The 20,281-nt window shown below is 39.5% G+C and overlaps 1 protein-coding gene across 5 annotated transcripts in view; it reads left to right on the plus strand.

The window, feature by feature from the left end:
* The window catches only part of SYN1 (synapsin I), a 2,007,545-nt gene that overhangs the window by 1,713,961 nt on the left and 273,303 nt on the right, over nt 1-20,281 (plus strand). For all 5 annotated transcript variants that reach the window (XM_044080298.1, XM_044080299.1, XM_044080296.1 and 2 more), the window contains one exon: nt 10,886-11,021. In XM_044080298.1, the coding sequence (XP_043936233.1) occupies nt 10,886-11,021 (136 nt within the window). The remainder of the gene's footprint in view (nt 1-10,885; nt 11,022-20,281) is intronic.

Below are 20,281 nucleotides of genomic sequence, written 5' to 3' on the forward strand. Positions count from 1 at the left end.
AGATGAGATTAGCAATATGTACATGATCAATGAACATACCACACAAACTTTATCCTGCATGAGGCCCAGCAGGAGAGATTTCATAGGGAATGGATAAAGGCCTCTTTTCAGACTTTCCAACTTATAAAAACCATTAGGCTATAGTAATTAAGGTATGTTTTGCTATACTGCATCAAGTTGCAAGGCAAATGCAAGAAGATCTAAATAACTTATTTCATCCTGTCTTTTACTTTGACAAGAACATACATGGACTATCAATTAGAATTTGTATATGCTTCAGTGAAAAATATATTTCATTGAAAGAATTCAAGTATTTATTACAAATGTATATCAGAAAGGCAAAATTTGAAATATGGTTATAGATTTTTATTTCTATGACTTCACTCCATAACATTCAGTATATATAAAGGTACTGCTATTATATCTTTCAGGAGCATCCAATATTATCCTTTTGTTAAATTATTGGCTCTGACTGCTGGCCAGTATATCATTAGTCAGAGAATAACCTTATAATAAGGCAATTTAATTGTCTGTGAGGTGTAACTTCCCTTATTCTATTTTTCATAACATCAGCGCATTGCATGTACCTATAGCAACCCGGCAGTCTGTAAACAGTTGCATTTGTCTACTTATTACATAAGTGACATATCACATGTTCCTATAGCAACCTGGCAGTCTATAAACAGTTGCATATGTCTACTTATTACCTAAGTAACATATCACATGTTCCTATAGCAACCCGGCAGTCTGTAAACAGTTGTATTTGTCTACTTATTACCTAAGTAACATATCACATGCTCCTATAGCAACCTGGCAGTCTGTAAACAGTTGCATTTGTCTACTTATTACCTAAGTAACATATTGCATGTTCCTACAACAGCTTGTCAAGATGTAAACAACTGCATTGTTTTGTTCATAATTATGTAACATCTGTTATTGACTCACCCGTGCCGTGTCTGAAAATGGTCAGTGATGATCAGAGACTACCCCTAGTAAACAAACAGAAAGAAAGAAAGAGCCGCACCATTAAGTTTTATGTTTTTGTTAAGATTGTCTATGACTGTTATTTTGCAGTAGCTTTGTATCCTATTGTAAAAATGCATAAATGAAAAAAAAAACTTTGGGTCCAGTTATCTACTTAGGTAGATGATTAATTAATGACAGTACATTTCCATTTTATTTGTAAATGCCAACAAAACACCTTCAGGAATGCATGGATCATGCAATCCCAAATAAAACCAAGACCCAATCCTGCAAAGGCAGACATCCTGTCTGGTGGACCCCAGCCATAAACAAACTATACAATAGAAGGAGGAAGCTACTAAATGATAGAGCAAAATCCCAAAAAGGGAAGGCATCACTGATCAGTATTAGCAAAAAACTACGGGCACTCATAAAATTGTCTAAGGCCAGCTTCGAGAGAAAAATTGCACAGGACACTAAGGATAATCACAAGGCTTTCTTTAGTTAAGTTAGGAACCTGGGTGGTAATTCCCAGATATGCTCAGAATTAGTCCAAAATGACAAAAAATACACTGAACCCACAGACATTGCCAACATCCTAGCTGACAGGTTCAGCGCAAACATCTCCCCCCCCTCCCCACCAAAAGGGCAAATATCTATCCCAGCAGAGTGCTGCCCCCCTGACATCTCAGATGCTCAGGTAAGAGCCGCCCTCTCCAAAGCAAAAAACACAGCATCAATGGGACCAGACGGTGTCCCAAGCTGCGTCCTACATGAACTCCAAGAAGAGCTAAACCCAAACATAAAACTACTGTTCAATCTCAGCGTTACTACAGGATATGTGCCCAAAGAGTGGCGTACAGTAACAGTGGTCCCTCTCCATAAAGGTGGTGCCTCAACGGATCCTGGAAACTATCGCCCCATAAGCCTGACTAGCTTGGTCTGCAAAGCTATGGAAAGGATCATCATGGACCTCATAAATAAAGATATTGGGGACCTACAGACACTGGATCCTACCCAGTTCGGCTTTGTTAAGGGCAGATCCTGCCTCTTAAACCTGGTTGATTTCTTTGAAACAGTCACCAAGGCCATTGACGAGGGGAAGGTGGTCCACACAGCCTACCTGGTCCTCGCAAAAGCCTTCGATACAATACCCCACTCGGGCATTATAGATAAGCTCACCAGCTTAAATATAAACCCCTATGTCACTAGATGGATTGCAAACTGGCTCAAGGACAGAACCCACATGGTTAGAATTGCTGGAGCCATGTCAGACTCCAAACCAGTTACAAGTGGTGTCCCACAAGGCTCAGTCCTGGGATCTCTCTTGTTCGGTATATATTTCTCGGAGGTACAGGCCAACACGGAAGGACTGTGGCTGACCAAGTTCGCAGATGACTGCAAACTGGGCGCCATAATCGACTCTCCAGGCGACACAAGCATCCTCCAAAAGGGCCTCATAGAAACAGACAACTGGTGCCAGAGCCATGGCCTCAAACTAAATGCCAAAAAGTGTATAGTCATCCCCTTTGGCAAAAACAAAGTGCCCACAAATTACCACATAGGTGGTAATCCATTAAGTACAGAAGAAGTAATTAGGGACCTGGGGACCCACGTTGATAGCAATCTCTCATTTGACAACCATGTGGCCAAAGTGGTTAGAAAAACATTTTATATAGCCCACCTAATCATGAAGGGATTCACATCTAGATCAGGGAGGTCATCGTGCCTCTTTACTCATCCCTCATCAGGCCCATAATTGAGTACAATGCCCCTTTTGGGATGTACCTTACCAGACACCTGCAGCAACTGGAAAGACCCCAAAAGTACCTCACCAAGAGGATCAAAGGGCTCAAACAGATGCCATATGCTGCCCGGTTAAAGAAACTCCAGCTCTACTCAGTGGCATACCGCCTGTTCAGAGGCGATCTGTGCCTGACGTATAAAGCCATGTCCAACCCGGAATTAATGGACATGTTGCACCTCAGAAAATCCAAATCCCATCGAGCTACGCGCTCGAGAGACTTGAACCTCAGCACTGAAATAAATAGGACATGCTGGAGGGACAGATTCATAACCCAGAGGCTCCCTTCACTCTGGAATAAAATCCCAGTCCAGGTTAGGCAGAGAGTGGATGGGAGATCGTAGGTTTACCCCGGGTATCACTTCTGTGTCACTGTTAGACAGAGGCACAGTATACTAACCTCGAAAAAGGGCATAGCAAAATAAATTTAAAATGGGTGGCGAAAGCCAAACACATTCTGGCTAGGCTTATAAATGCCCTAGGGCAGATAGCCTAGTATGAACCTATGAACCTATGAACCTATGAACAATTAAAAAGTCTGTTAAATATTATTCTTTAGGCGTAAATGTTTGAATGACTCTTTATAAGTATGAACTCATACCCCGCCACCCTCCCTGTCATATGTATCTACATTTGCACATTTCCTGTGTCATTACTCTGAAAACAATTTATTAATCTTTTACACCTGGTGGAAGTCTCTTTCTTCTAGCTTATGCCAGATGTAAGGGATGCAGAATTTATTTATTTATTCTTCCATTCATGCGTTCATTACAGCCTTAGTATCTGGATTGATACTATCTGTAATAATATCAGTGTGGGCCTTATTACAGCTGGTGTCTTTGCAGACATGATTAGGGTTGTTCAGACAGTCAACCATAACTTCCTCTTAGGTTAGCTGAGCAAACTAACTTTGGCAACAACACAATTCAATGATTGCAAAAATATCTATAAATCTAGCCGTTACAATTTATGCTAACAATTAAATCAAAGCCTATGCAAACTGTACTTGAAGCATTGAATATTATAAAAGAGAAAAAAGAAATGGAAGAGAGATCTTTAGAAAAGGAAAGGAGGAAATTACATAGAAATAAATGGAAATTGTGGGAACAATACATACAGAATAATGTTCAGGAGGAGAAGTGAGGATTTCAATAATTTATGTGATGTTGGACTAACGCTATTTACTGGTGAAAGAAAAGATATGGCATGTATAATGTGTGTAAAATGAAAATTCCACCTAAATGCTCGGTTTCTAGCGTTTATTTGATACAAAAAAGCCTTTTACAACTGTTTAATTGTACTTATTTACAGTTTTGCACTTTAAACTCGTTTTTAGAGCATTTAAACTGTTTTAACTGTTGTAGGCTACACACTCAAGTGCGATAGCCGTTTTTCTGTGTTTTAAAGTGATTATTTTGTCTTAACTGCCTTAAACTCTAAAAAAAAAACAAAAACAAAAAAATAAGCTATCCTATACTTGTTTCCTGCCTTTCTGAAACTAGTATAGTCCAGTTTTCAGAGTTTGCTGAATCCAGGACTGTTTTGTAGTTTGTAGTTCCTGTGTTGGCCCAGACCTTACTTGGATAGAAGGAAGTTTTTCTGTTCACCAGTGAGAGTGGGGAGCTTTGAACAGCCTATCTGTCCCTGGAGGAGTGGTTTTCAGCTCAGAATTTGTAGTTTATTGGCCATTTTGGGCTAATTTCTTTCCCTTTTATCTTCCTGCTATAAAAACTCACTTTTGTGCAGTTTTGCGCTCCGCACAGCACCGGTTAGCTGGGGTAAACCATCCTCGGCTCCACAAAGTCTGCTCTTCAGTTTTTCCCTTAGAACTTGTTAGTTCTTCAGCCTAAAGCACTCAGACCTGCATCTTTCAGTCCAGCACTTGTTCTAAACCTACTGCGGCACTAGATAAACCCCCAGCACTCAACCCCCGCATCTGTCAAGAAGGGAATAGTCTTTTTACTTCCCTAGTACTTATTCAGCCATGTCCAAGAGACAGCTCCCGGTGTACTCTCCAGCCTACCTGATGAGCCTGGGCATCTTGAGGCAATGCTACAACTGCCTCATGTACACAGACAACCCTCTCCTCCTACCACCAAACACTAACACTTGCAAAAGATGCACTTATACAGCCAATCTAGAGGCAAAGCTCTCTCGAACCAGGACTGGAACAGACAGTCAAGAGGAGAGGGTAACAACTCGCAACACCCCACTCCCTACACATAGACCAACTAAACTAACACCTCCAAAACCCACACATAATAACACCAAGACATATACGGAGGCTCTGATTAAAAATCTAAATCTACTTAGACCTCCAAAGCAGACACACAAGCAACCTCTTCCCACCAACACACCCCAAACAACACAGAGCCCACAAACTCAGTGTGCCACATAACAACACCCATAAGGCAAAACAACATACCCAACACACTAGTGATAGGTGACTCTGTAGTCAGGCACACTGACGTCCCACTCACCAGGCTAGACAAAGAGAAGGTTACTGTCAGCTTATTGTCAGGTGTCAGAATCTGCCATATAATGCATGCACTCAGGTCACTACAAGACAAGTACAAATATGACTCTGTCATAGTCCATGTCGGTGTAAATGACCTGAGATATACCTTCCTGGACTACATGAAAAGAGACATGGAAGAGGTCTCCGATCTTGTAACCCAGGCAGGTATGACCCTAGCCCTGAGCAGCATCCTGCCTTCACCAAAAATGATACCACAGTACAAGGATAAGATGATCAACTTCAACAATTGGCTAAACTTCTGGTGTCATTCAAAGGGGATCCAGTATCTGTCTGCCTGGGATGACATGCTTGACAGGCCACGATGCTTTGCCAGAGATGGCCTGCACCTGTCACCCCTGGGATTCAGGATATTGGCCAAGGCTCTTGCCGCCCCTATAGTGCCTTTTTTATGCAAAACTCAAAAAACAAACTCACCACCATAAGAACTACAGGAAACAAAAAACTGAGGGCAATGTTACTCAACGCTAGGAGTTTAAACCTCAAAATGCACTCACTCAAGGCACTCCTCAAAATGGAGAACATCGATATCTGTGCAGTGACTGAGACATGGTTCAAGGCTCCCGAGAGCATCCCAGCACTACCAGGCTATAATTCATACCACACGTTTCGGCCAGAAAACCCGGACTGAAACATGAAAGGCAGAGGTGTGTCCATATTCATCAAGGACATCCACACCTCCAGGCTAGTTACAAAATACGATGCCTCTGAAATCATCCAAGTGCAACTAACCTTGGGCAAAAATGCATTCCAAATTGTTGCTTGTTATAGATCTCCCACCATGCCCCAAGATGCTCACTCCTCGTTCCTGGGGACATTGGAAAAAATGAGGGTCCAACCAAATACCATAATAATGGGTGATTTCAACTACTTCAACATAAACTGGGAAAACTACTCTTGTACTAACCCCCTTGCTCAATGATTCCTGGAGTTCATAAACTCTAATGCCCTGGATCAACTTGTGAATTCTCCCACCAGGGGCAACAATATTCTGGACCTGGCCATTACCAACATCAATGCCTGAGATCAACTCCTCGCTTGTCAGATCAGATCATAAATTAATCACCCTAGATATCCACATCCTGACCCCACCCCCACATAAGGAAACCATTGTAAAAAACTTTTCCAAAGTGAACTTCACTCTTCTCAAGAATGAGGTGACTAACTTTGTGATGTCTGTGCAGATGGATAACACAGCCAAAAAGTCACAACTGCTGAATCCTACACAAATGCACTCTACAAGCACCTACATGAGTGCATGGATCGTGCTATCCCCAATAAAACCAAGATGTTATCCTCCAAAAAATGGAAGCCGATCTGGTGGTCCCCTGCCATTAACAAACTTTACAACAGAAGGAAGAAACTGTTGCACAAGAAAGTAAAAACCCAGGTATGGAGGAACTCACTGACGAACCTCAATAAGAAACTGAGGTCTCTCATAAAATCCTCCAAAGCTAACTGAAAGAAAAATTGCCATGTATTCCAAAGACAACCACAAGGCATTCTTTAGCTATGTCAGGAATCTCCATGGCAACACCCAGATCTGCACCGTGCTACAACAGAATGGCATAAAATATACAGAGCCAACTGATATTGCCAACATACTGGAAGATAGGTTCAGTGCAAACTTTACTCCCCCCTCACCCCCAAAGGGCCTATAACTATACCAGATGGTTGTAGAGCCCCGGCAGTCACAAACGCACAGGTAAAAATGGCACTCTCTAAAGCCAAAAACACAGCATCCATGGGACTGGACAACATCCCAGGCTGCATCTTACATGAACTCCAAAATGAACTAGCCCCCCCCACCTGAAATCCATGTTCAACCACAGCCTCACCACAGGCTATGTGCCCACAGAATGGTGCACAGCAATGGTTATCCCACTCCACAAAGGAGGAACCACCACAGATCCCAGGAACTATAGACCTATTAGCCTGACAAGCCTGGTCTGCAAGGCCATGGAACGTATCATCATGGAACTCATAAACAAAGATATAGGTAACCTCCAAACTCTGGATGCTACCCAATTTGGATTTGTGAAATGTAGGTCATGTCTCCTAAACCTGGTGGACTTCTTTGAAACAGTTACTAAGGCCATAGACAAGGGCAAGGTGGTCCACACAGCCTACCTGGACCTCGCTAAAGCCTTTCACACTATTCCTCATTCAGGAATCATTGATAAACTCACCAACCTTAACATAAACCCTTACGTCACAAGATGGGCGGCCAACTGGCTCATGGACAGAACCCACACGGTAAGAGTTGCTGACTCCATATCCAACTCCAAACCAGTGACAAGTGGATTACCCCAGGGTTCAGTCTTGGAACCCCTCCTGTTTGGTATATGCTTCTCTGAAGTGCAAGCAAACACCAAGGGCTTATGGCTAGCCAAAAGTGTAAAAAGTATGCTGAGAATAAAAATAGATCGGTACAGTAACAAGTAACTACTAAGAAAAATAAAAAAATATTGAAGCTAACACAGCTGAAGGTAAAACAATAAACTTTAATGCACACAAAAGAGAGTAAGCACTTTCACGGTGTGCATGGCTAACCAAGTTCGCAGATGACTGCAAACTGGGTGCCATTATCGATTCTCCTGCTGACATAGACATCCTACAAAAGGGCCTCACTGAGACCGACACATGGTGTCAAAATCATGGCCTCAAACTAAATGCCAAAAAATGCATTGTTATCCCCTTTGGCAAAAACAAGGTACCCATAAATTACAAATAGGGGGAAGTTCACTTAACACAGAAAGTGTGATAAGAGACCTTGGGACCCAAGTGGATAATAACCTCTCTTTCGATAACCACATTGCCACAGTGGTCAGAAAATCTTTCTAATTGGTCCACTTAATCACAAAAGGGTCCGCATCTAGAAAAAAGGAAGTCATCGTTCCCCTCTACTCATCACTCATCAGACCCCTCATTGAATACAATGCCTTATTTGGGATGTACCTTACAACAACTTGAGAGGCCCCAAAAGTACCTCACCAAGAGGATCGCTGGACTCAAACAATTGCCCTATGCCGACTGACTCAAGAAACTCAAACTCTACTCAGTCGCATATTGCTTACTCCAAGGTGGCCTCTGTCTGACATACAAAGCTATGTCAAACCCAGAATTGTTGGACATGCTCCACTTGAAGAAATCCCCAATCTCCCCGAGCTACATGCTCTAGTGACATAAACCTCACCACAACAATAAATTAGACATGCTGGAGGGATAGATTTGTGTCTCAGAGACTTCCCATGCTCTGGAACAAAATTCCCATCCACGTCAAGCAGAGCTCGTCATTAGCACTATTCAAGAGAAACCTTGATAAGTGAATGGGTGATAGGAAGCTCACCCCAGGGATTCTATGTTGGGCACTGCTCGATAGAGGGGCAGGAATTTAAACAACACATGGGTGGTGAAGGCCAATACACTGTTGGCTAGGCTTGCTTTGGCCCTCGGGCTGTTAGCCTAGTACCTACCTATGAACCTATGAAAAAATGGTTTATTTTTTTTCTGTTAATTTATGTTTGTTTAAGTCTTAAGTGATAATTTAGTAAAGATGTTTAAAAACAAAAAAAAAAAAAATTCATTTTCAGAAACAAATGGCATTCTCAGCAATTGAGTTCCCCAAGGTTCTGGTTTTAGGATCAATATTATTCTCACTGTTTAGTAATGATATCACCTTTGACCTACCCAAACTTAATATCATAATGTATGCAGACAATATCCTTATGCTATAGAGAAATAAAACAATCCCACTGCCATCAAGCTAACCTTCTAACTAATTTCTCAGAATTACACAGATGGTTTCAACAGCCAACTATTGATCAACTTTAAGAAAACCAGTGTGATATTCTCCGGTCCAAAACACACCCTATAGTACCAGATATGCATTTTAAAGACATTAAAGTGAACATCATCCATAATGTTTCAGAACAGGAATACCTGGGACTTACACTTGAACCCTTCCTTAATGTTCCAACTCACACAGATAACACCACCCCTAAAATTCTATCCCAGACTAAACTTTGTTATAGAGTCTTTCACCTCTTATCATCAACTGCTCATACCTGTTCATACATGTCCTAATTCCCAAACTGGTATAGGGTCTACCCCTCAGCATACAATACCCAAAAACTGCAAGCTCTAGAAACCAAAATATGCAGATTTGTGTTCCTTGCAGAAGTCATCACTGTGATTCAGTAGCATAGCTACGGCAGGGTGAAGGAGCCAACTGCCTCTGGCACAAAGTATTAGAAGCTGCGATTGGTCTGTTTTGATCCCCCTTTAGTACATACCAGCTTTTAAAAGCCAGTATTGTATTTATAGTCAAACCTCAGTGCTGTAGTCCTCCCTGTGGGGTCTAAACTATAGCAACTGCTTGCTACCAGTTTGCTGCAATATAAAGGAAAATAAAAGATTTTTTTTTTTTTTGTTTTTTTTTTGCACAGATAATCCAAGGAAGGAGGGTTGTGGGGAAGGGCACAGAAGCAAGACGTGATTGGCTCCTGCATTTCAGGGGATCACGGTACCTGATCACAGACCTTTTTTTTAATTTCCCCTCAGCTGAGGAAGAGCTGCAGTACAAACACAGGATCGATATTATATAAGTGAAGGCACAGAATTGTAAATGCTATATAATCAATCAACAATCCCCAAAAACCCAAAATGTCGAACAAACGGATCAGAGATTTTTTTCCCAGGGAAGAAAATTGCTGATCCGTAAAACAAAAAAAAAAAAAATCAAAACACAAAATAAAGTGGGGGGCTTCACCTCCACCCCACCCTTATTTAAATATACCAACTCCAAGATCGCACCACAGTGGAGGAAATGGCACAGTTCCGAAAATGGCCCAGTGATTTTTTTTCCGTAGGAAAAAAATTGCTGTTCCATGCTTTCGGTATTTTGCCATTTCGCATAAAGACATTCAACTAAACAGCATTCGCAATTCATTGCATTTGCTAAAATAATAGGGACACACACACACACACACACACACACACACACACACACACACTCACACATGCACATATGCACACACACACGCACACACATGCACACGCAGATGCGCACACACACACACATGCACGCCCAAACAGATGCACACACACTCACACACATGCACACACTTGCATACACATGCACACGCACACATCCAACCAGGAACCACTTTTTCTTATTTTTGTACATGGAGTCAGTGTGTCACTTCAACAGTGAGTGACAATCATCTAGAGCTAATGCTCACTCCATGAAAATATCTTGCCATAAGGGTCCTTTAGTAGCTTTTCCTCCATGACATGTGTGAGAATGTCTTATCATGTTTAAATGTCTTTGTGACCAGTGTTAGAATATCTTACTGTATGTTTAATTGTCCACAAGACCTGTGTGAAAATATTTTATCATGTTAAATTTTCCCTGTGCCTTATGTGAGAATATCTTACCATATTTATTTGTCCTCAAGACCTGTGTGGGAATATCTTAGCATAGTTAATTGTCTCGAAGACCTATGTGAGAATATCTTATCCTCTGGTAGCAATGTTTTGTCTACAACTGCTCATAATACGCTATTTGTTTTTCCTAACAGCCCCAACAACAGCCACAAACTCAGCAACAGCAACAGCAACAGGCTCCAGCAGGACCGGCACCACCACAAGGGAGACCAAGCCAAAGTCCTTCATCCCAACAAGGGCCACCTGCACAGTATCGTCCCCCACCACAAGGTAAGGCCTCAGTTTGTAGCTACAAACAAGATTATTACATTCACCTGCTACACACTGCAGTTACCATTTCATCAGTATATGTTCTAAAACCAGTAACCAATGTCTGTGCACTAAAAGACAGTCAGAATGTTTATCTTTTTTTCACCTCAGTTTTTAGAAAGTAAGCCAATAAATCGATATCTTTGCTGAATTTTAAGTAGTACTAAGTGCAAACCAACTATACTCTCTAAACACTGACTTTAAGGAGCACAAAGTGAAGTCAAATTGCTTACCTCATTATCATAATGTTTACCTCTGTTACAGTTCCAATGCATGCTCAGGCTGTATTCCATGAACTTTTTCAATATCTTTGAATGTGGTTGTATTCTTTCATACCACATGTATCAGCTGGTTACCTATTACAAGTGTGAAACTGCAATTGCGTAAATACGGAAACGTCAACACATATTGAGTGAACCATGGAAACACCGAACGCCCTGAAGCGCGAAATTCAAAATGTCGAATTGTCATAGTTGGCCCTTCTCCGGTATAGCTCCTTAAGGTAAGTGTGCAATAGTTACAGACCTTAGGGTTATGGTGTGGGTTAAGGTAAGTACATACATAGTAATATATGCAAGCTTTAGTTTAGGGTTAGAAGTAGGGTTTTGTTAAGTGTATGTATGTGGATTATTTATTTTGTTTGGGTAGGTAGTACATAGCGGGTGGTGGGGTTGGCCAATTATGCCGATTCGACATTTTGAATTTCGCGGTTCAAGACGTTCGGTGTTTTCGCGGTTCCCTTAATATGTGTCAACATTTCAGTATTTGCGTATGTGAGGTTTTGCGGTTTTGATATAGACCCATATCAGCTGACAAGAAATCATTGAAGCAGTTTTTAGTTTTCATTCTGTTTTACTATGATGGCATCTTGAAATTATACCACTCATTGAAGTTGCTATAATCTTCTTAATATACAAGGACTATCAGAATGCTCAATGCAAATAATATTCTATGGGCTTTTATCTACCATAGTCTCAATCTTAGAGAAAATCCCTCCATGTTGTTTTCATGTTTATGAGTAATAAGCACAAGGCAAAGGACCACTGCCTATATCAACACTGAAAAAGACTTGCTAGCTGTTTTTTTTTCATTCATTCTTTCGTTTTCCTTATCAGAACTCTTCATGTATGTCACAATTGCATGTAAGAGTCTGGTCTTGAGCAAAATCTTTCCTTATCCGAAAATAATGCTAAAGTACAAAGAAAAGACAATTGGCTCCAAAATTTGGTTAAATAGCTGGTATACAATTGCATGTAAGACTCTGATCTTGAGCAGAATCTTTCCTTCTCTGAAAATAATGCTAAAGTACAAGTAAAGACAATTGGCTCCAAAAATCAGTTAAGTAGCTGGTGTGATTATAAGATGAAACATTATATCTCAGCCAGGGATGCAGTGTACGACAACTTACACGTCTCGTTCCACATGGTTTAAAGCCTTTGCTGCCCCCATAATGCCTTTTTTTAGACAAAGTTTTACTAACTGACCTTCCAACTTAACTAGAAAAATGAATCAAACACAGGATCACATAGTTTCATATTTTATAATTTCTGCTTGAGGGTCAAGTGACCATAAGTACACAGATTCCAGTTTTCCTGAATAAACATTCTGCCCAAACCAATTATCCACTTTCTTTTTAAATGCATCAAGAGAACCAAATTGCCTAATGTATAAAGATAACCTATTTGAACTCTTAGCGAAACTATGGGTTATAAATCTAACTTTCAAATTAGTTCTACTTTTAGGATAGCAAAAGTATATTTTTTCTCTAGATAGCACTGATGAATTCATCAATTCAAAATTTATCACAAGCCAAAACAAATAATTCTGATGACCATGGTTTGCTAGGCATCGTTACCTTCAAGCCACCGATAACTCATATTGTACAAATTATTTTTTTCTAGACATTCACAGTAAATCACATTTTTGCAATTGAGTATCCTCTTTGTGAAATATATTTGAACATTTTCCAATAAAGATAGGTCACTTTTAGTGTAAGAACAAAAGGAATAATAATACTGAATAACTAGCCTAACATAAGGGATAAACTACTTAACAAGAAATGGTAGAGATCTACAAATAAATTTATTTAATACAATACACAGAATGCATGCAGCATTAGTTTTAACAGTGCATGCATTGTCCTTAAAACATAAATTAGAAGTAACAAGTATTCCAAGATCCTTGTATAAAGACATTTCCAAGATGGTTGTTGAACCTGCACACAAATCTAAATTTGATTTAAATGATCCAAAATACATTACGCCAATTTTGACTGGATTAATATGCCAGCCATTATTGGTTCACCAGTGCAACACACCAGTTTCATGGGCTCTAAATGCTACAAAGTCACTACTGGATGTTAAAAGTAGTGTTAATGTTAATGTCATCTACATACTTATTTACCCATCAAGATGGAGTCCCAATAACAAAATTCTCAACCTTCTGCCCTTCTGTTTTTGAGTGCATCCATATTTGTGTGTAACCGCATATACTTGTTTAAAATGTTCAGATAACATCCCATCCATATTTTGTCTTTGTGTCTTCCATGCCTTCAGACCAGATGTCAACTGTGATAATGTCTCCATATTTATGAGAAACCTCATTGCCTTTAGGCAAATCCTTAGAAACCCACAAACAGAACTCATTGAGATACAAATCACACAAAACAGGACCAATTATCATCTCATAGCATGTTACAGGACACCCTCTATGTCCCCTGAAAATCACATTAATTTCCTAAATATTCTTCCAGAACTTACTTTAAGCAACAAAAAAATGCCATTATTCTGGGTGAATTTAACTACCCCTCAATAAACTGGAATACTATACTTCGAATGTAAGATATGCCTAAAGTTCCTAGATATAATAAACAAAAACTTGCTAGACCAGATAGCTAAACAACCCTCTAGAGGTCAAAATATCATAGACCTGGTTTTTACAAATGTTGCATCGATATGTACCATTCCCCTGGTGTAGCTCTTCCCTTTTAAGTCTGATAATAAATTGGTAACCTTTACTTTTAAAATCTCAAAACCAATGTATGCCAATTTCAATGACTTCAAGGATTTCAAATGTACAAATCTCAAATTTAGTGATGAAGTCTCTGAATTTACATATAACAATATTGGTCAAGACAATGCTATAGCATGTAGCTACACAAAAAATATGTTTACCTAGGTAAATGTATAAATCTGTCAGTCCCAACCATATCTAAATGTGATGGGAGGTTAAAGAGCAAACCATCTTGGAGGTCCAAAACATAAATAATCTGTACACAAAAAAAAAAACTCCTTCAAATAAACAATAGAACAAATCACCTTCAAATCAGAGTCAACTTTAAAGAATTGTCAAAGAATTTAAAAAATACATTAGGAAACCCAAGGCAGCCCATAAACTTAGGCTAGTATCAGAAGCTAAGGATAATTCCCAAATACTTATTTAACTACATCAGGAAACTAAGGCATTATACCCAACATTGCATAGACCACACCCAGAATGTCTCTATCTGCTTCAATCCAGTGGACATTGTCAACATACTAGCAAACACATTCAGTGCAATCTTTACCACAGAGAAAACTTAGAGGTCAGAAAGCCCACTTATTCCTGAAGATCTCAAAACCCCATCACTAAATAACATTAAATTAAAGGTGCTTTCAAAGACTAAAACTATATCCTCCATAGGAGCTGGTAGTATACCTGGCTACTTAATAAATAGTACTAAACAGACATTGGCAGGGCCAGATGCTCAGCAGTTGTGATGCCACTTCAAAAAGGTGCCCCTAACTGACCATGGAAATCATAGGCCCATCGGTTTGGCAAGTCTCATGTACAAATCTATGGAAAATATCATCATGACCTGATTAACTATGACACTAAAAAAATCTTATCAGAGTAAACCTTTGTGAAGGGCATTTGTAAAGCTTTGTGAAGGATATATCTGGTCTAATGAATCTGGTTAACTTATTTGAAAGAGTAACACAGGCTGCTGACAGTGATCATGTTTTACACACAGCATACCTCAACCTGGCCAAGGCATCTGATACCATTCCTCATTCCAGCACAATAAATAAGATAAACATGGCGCAAATAGATCCCTATGTAATAAGATAAATAGCAAATTGTCTAAACAATAGAACTCGCACAGTGAGGGTTTGGAGTGCTTCCCCAGAGACTATCACTGTGACCAGTGGTGTTCTGCAGCACTCAGTACTGGGACCTCTTTTTGTTTGGCATCTACGTTTTGGATTTCCATATCACAAACCAAGTTTGCAGGGGATTATAAAATGGGTGCAATTCTCAAGTCCTCCAATGATGTCCACACCCTCTAGTATGAGCTAATACATTTCAATACCTGATGTACAAATAATAGACTCAAATTAAATTTAAAAAGTGCAGTATTGTCACTTTCAGTAGACAGCCCCCCCCCCAGAGTATAGCATACACAGCACCCCACTTCAGAATGAGAGAGTAGTTAGAGACCTTGGAACATGAGTCTATAATTCCCTCTCTCTCGATCATCATGTTACTCTAATGATCAGAAAATCCTTCTACTCACTGCAGCTTATCAATAAAGGAATATCATACAGATCTAAAGAAGTTATTGCTCCTTTATATTCTCCATTAATTAAGACAGTCGTAAAGTATAATGCACCCTTTGAGATGTACCTCACTAGACATATCAAACAACTGGAAAGACCTAAGAGATTCCTAATTAAAAAGAACACTGGCTTAAAAACCATCAACTATCAGAAAAGACAAAAAACTGTGTCCCTTTGTCCAATAGATTCCTGAGGAGTGGTCTATGCCTTGCCTTCCATGCAATTAAGGACCCAGTAGTCCAGTATCCCTTGTATCTTTATAAACCTAATAATCACACTAATACTAGGACCAGAGATCTAAACCTACATCAGAAAACAAGAAAAATATGGTGGAAAGAGAGAGAGGGAGAGAGATTTCTTATGCATCCCTTTCCCCACCTTTGGAATAGACCCCCCCCCCACTGCAAATTAATCAGTGCAGTACATTAAATAGCAACTGGATGGGAATTCAGAAATTCACCCCTGGCTTGACTGGCTAATCTCTCTCCTAAAAAGGCGTTCAGGCTTAAGGGTGGGTACTGGCAAGGTGTAAATGGCCAACAGGCTCAGTTGCCTTGTATTTCCTATGACTCTACTATCCTGTAAGCAAGACTCTGCATTCCTTCACACCACCAGTAATACCAGCAGAAGAGTGCCAGGGTCTAGAGTGGCCTAGAACTGCAGCAGCAGTGTTTTGTCTTGCCGTGTGTGGTCTTAATTGGTATTCCTCAGGTGATTTGATAAATAGTTGTCCTAGAGGATATGCAACACACTTTATGAACAGCTTTGCTTTCGGGTAAATTCCATTCATCCTCACAGTTTCATTAAGTCAGGCTTTCAGGAGCTGAATTTCTCAAAATGTTTCATATAATGTCCACTTTACAGATGTCACTGTTGTGCAAAGTTCACAGTTAAAAATAAAGGTTTGGAAAAAAACAGACATATTTAGTGAACTTAACTTGCTGTCACATTCTATTTGTGTCTATTAACATAGAACCATACCTCTCAGTCTCTTCTATTTCAAAATCATAGCAAGGGGACACAGTGGGTCCAAAATCATAGCACTCAAAATGTGTATATGTGTAAATTCACTGTCCTGGGGGGTAAGAGCACAAATGTGCAAATTTACCCTTTTACCAGGTACAGCCTTATAAAATAAGAACCCTTGTGGTGCCAACAAATGCACAGTTGTATAGCTCTACCAGAAAAATCCTTAATGCACTGTAAAAAGATATACCTGCCTGTTTCCTTGGTTTGCTATACATGCTAGTCATAACTATAGATTATTTAACCTAGTTAGTACAAACCTTGTATATTCTTATTTGTCTAAGACATGGTTGCAGAACTTTACTAAGCACATATTTATGTTGCAGATAAATAAAAGCATAGAACACACCTCAGCCTGGAACTAAACCTGTCCAATGAGCATTTAGCTACACTGCCTAAAATTTTCTTGCCCATCTGGGACATATTTAATACAATTCCTCCCTTCTCCAAAAAAACAATGTTTTTGCTCATTTTGGTTTCATATGATATGTAACTCCAGTTAGAGCAACATTATAAAACAGTTTTGTCACTTGACCAAAACATTGCCTGTAAGCTCTTCCATTTTTTTATTAACATATTATGTATTTTTCACATCCATGTATTCTTCCTGCTTATTATAACACAATAAACGTTTTGCAGAGTATAATCACACACACACACACACACACACACACACACACACACACACACATACACATACAACTAGCAATTACAGCCATTTGTATGATTGTGTATATCTTAGATGTCTGAATGATATCAGATTAATACATAAATAATGGCCTAGAAATATATTCCAACTTGCTGCTGTGAGAACTACATAGTGCTCCCTCCTCCTAGCTTCTTAGTTCAGGAAGAATCACAAAGATGTAAAGTCAGGAATAGATTTTAAATGTTATTCTTACATACTTATAAAGTTGTTATAATAACAAGCTTTGCATTAGCACATTTTCTGAAGAATATGAAGTCTGCATCTAACAATATCTATCATTCAGTGGCAGCTCGTGCTATTGGACTGCAGGACTGGAGCCCCCCCCCCCAAACTGTAAAAGAGAAAAGTAAAGAAATTTAAAAAATAATTAGCGTCCCGGAACTCCGCGCATGCGTGCAGGAATCCGGACTGGTTAAACAGCAGTCCAGATTAGGAAGGAAGGCATTGGACTACAGATGCCCCAGAAGTCTATGTAGTTACAACTGCATAGATTGGAAGGGAATCGGATTGCAATGTCTGCAGGCTGGATAGCTATAGCTTTTTGCACAAGACTGAGACTCAGTGAATCAAAAGAGTTTTGAGAGGCAGGACTTATTTTCAGATGAATATGGAAAAGACAGACTCCAAACTCAGGTAGTATGTGTGAAATGCCCCAGTTAAATATACCTGGTGGCTAGAGAGAATAACTCAGGGTCAAACCCTGTACCTTGGATGCAGGTAGCAAGAGCCTGAATTCTCTAACCACCACCACTTGTGAAACTTATTCAGATTTTTGCCTCATAGTGTTGTTCTGTTCTGTTTCTCATAAAATCTGTGGTTTTCCAGATTTTGAATTCACTAAATAATGATAGACATTTGAATTTCAGACTTCATATTCTTACTTAGTACATAGTAACACAAAACCTTTTATTCTAGCAATTTTCTAAGTTTATAACATCAATATTTGAAATGTGTCCCTATTTTTGGGGCTGTATTCCCCCATTATCGGCTTTGTCCAGATTTTTTGTGTTAAGAGTTTGAGAGCTATGAGTGAGAACTGAATTTACTGAATATGCTTGTGGGCTGTATTTTCCCATTATTGGCTTTGTCCAGGTGTTTTGTGCTAAGAAGTTGAGAGCTATGGTGAGAAATGAATTCACTAAATGATAGCCATTTCAGTTTTAGTCTTCCTGCCTTTCAAGAAATAGTTGATTTGGCATAGTGGTATGCTGCTCTGACTGCAGTGCACAGAGTCTTATGTTTAAGACTTGGCAGTGAAATGCATGGTGGTAATACAGTATTTTATTGCAACAACTTTCCAAGATTATACAAGCAATGTTTAAAATGTGTCCCTGTTTTTTGGGCTTTTGCCACCCCCCCCCCAATAATTTTGGGCTTTTTCCAGATATTTTGTGCTGCAAAGTTGAGAGATACAGTTGAGTGTCGAGTGGATTTTAAAAGGAGTTGAGAGCTTCAGGGGAAGAGAAGTTTAGTGCTGCTTATGCTGAGTCTGCCTGCATTGTTAATAGCACAACCAGCAGTGTACTTGCTTTTGATGCAGAAGCCTGTGGGTTCTACTCTCACAGTATGTAGATGCATTGCTGATACTGTACTGTGTTGTATTTTTAAAGGGGTAGATGCTGCCATCCAGGGGTGTAGCTAGGATTTTCAAATTTGTATTGACAGCTCTCAAACTGCTACCCCCCTCCCCAGCCAAGCTACGGCCATTCTCGTAATTCACGGTTCACTCTTTTAGTATCGATGAAGAGGCATTCGCTGTAATGCCTCTTCAGTAATATAATATAAATTCACTCAAACTCGGTTCCTTGAATTGAAAATTAACCTGAAATGTCAGTTCTTTGAAAAATGCAGCATGGTAGTTGGGGTAGAGACTTTATGCTTTTGTTTTCTGTAACTAAGGTACGGGTTTTGAGCTTGAGTAAATTACTAACAACATGCTACCACTAACTAGGATGTTTCATTCACACACACACCCCTACCTACCTCTTAGTGCAAGAAATATGAACAAAGCCTAAAATAAACAGGGACAGATATTAAATAATGTTCTTGTGAACTTAGAAAGTTGCTAGAATAACAGGATTTGTGCTAGTATGAATTTTTCTGAAGGACATGAAGTCTGAAGCTCAAATGTCTGTCATTATTTAGCAACTTCAGCCTTCAATGATTTTCTAGAAAATCACAAAATTTATGAGGAACAGACAAAAAATATGGGGCAAAAATCTGGACATTCTTCAAAAATGTGGACAGTTGAGAGGTATGCTACCTACCACACACACACACACACACACACACACACACACACACACACACACACACACACACACACACACACACAACACCTCTCAACCTCTTACAGCAACAAACTCATAAATAAAACTGAGGCAAAGGCCCAAAAATAAGGACATTTTTTTAAATATTGCTCTTATAAACTGCATTATTTTCTAACTTCAGTCTTTAACAATTTGCCACTAATTTGCCAGAAAACTGCAATTTTATGAAAAATGGACCAAAAATGTGATGCAAAAATATAAAATTGCCAGACAATACAGCTGGGAACCTGTCAAAGGAGGGACACCATTTTAATATGAGCACAGTTAACTTAGAGCAGCTGACAAAATTAGAGAATCTACATGCATTTCTGAAATAAAAGTAATGTATAACTCTGATCATTACAGTTATTTATAAAAGTAAAGTAAACCCTCTAAGTTTTCTTCCAAAATTGCTATTTTGTGGAGGGATCATTAGGGGAAGAGCAACATTTTGAGCCAAAATCAGGGACAGTTGAGGTTTGGCTATGCCTAATTCTATAAAGCAATTTATTTGCATGTACCTCTCAACCTGTTAATGCAATAAATCTGGACAAGGCCAAATATATTGAGGGAACATAT

The sequence above is a fragment of the Protopterus annectens genome, chromosome 8.part0 (assembly GCF_019279795.1).
Source record: "Protopterus annectens isolate FY-2018-M chromosome 8.part0, PAN1.0, whole genome shotgun sequence".
NCBI lineage: Eukaryota > Metazoa > Chordata > Ceratodontiformes > Protopteridae > Protopterus > Protopterus annectens.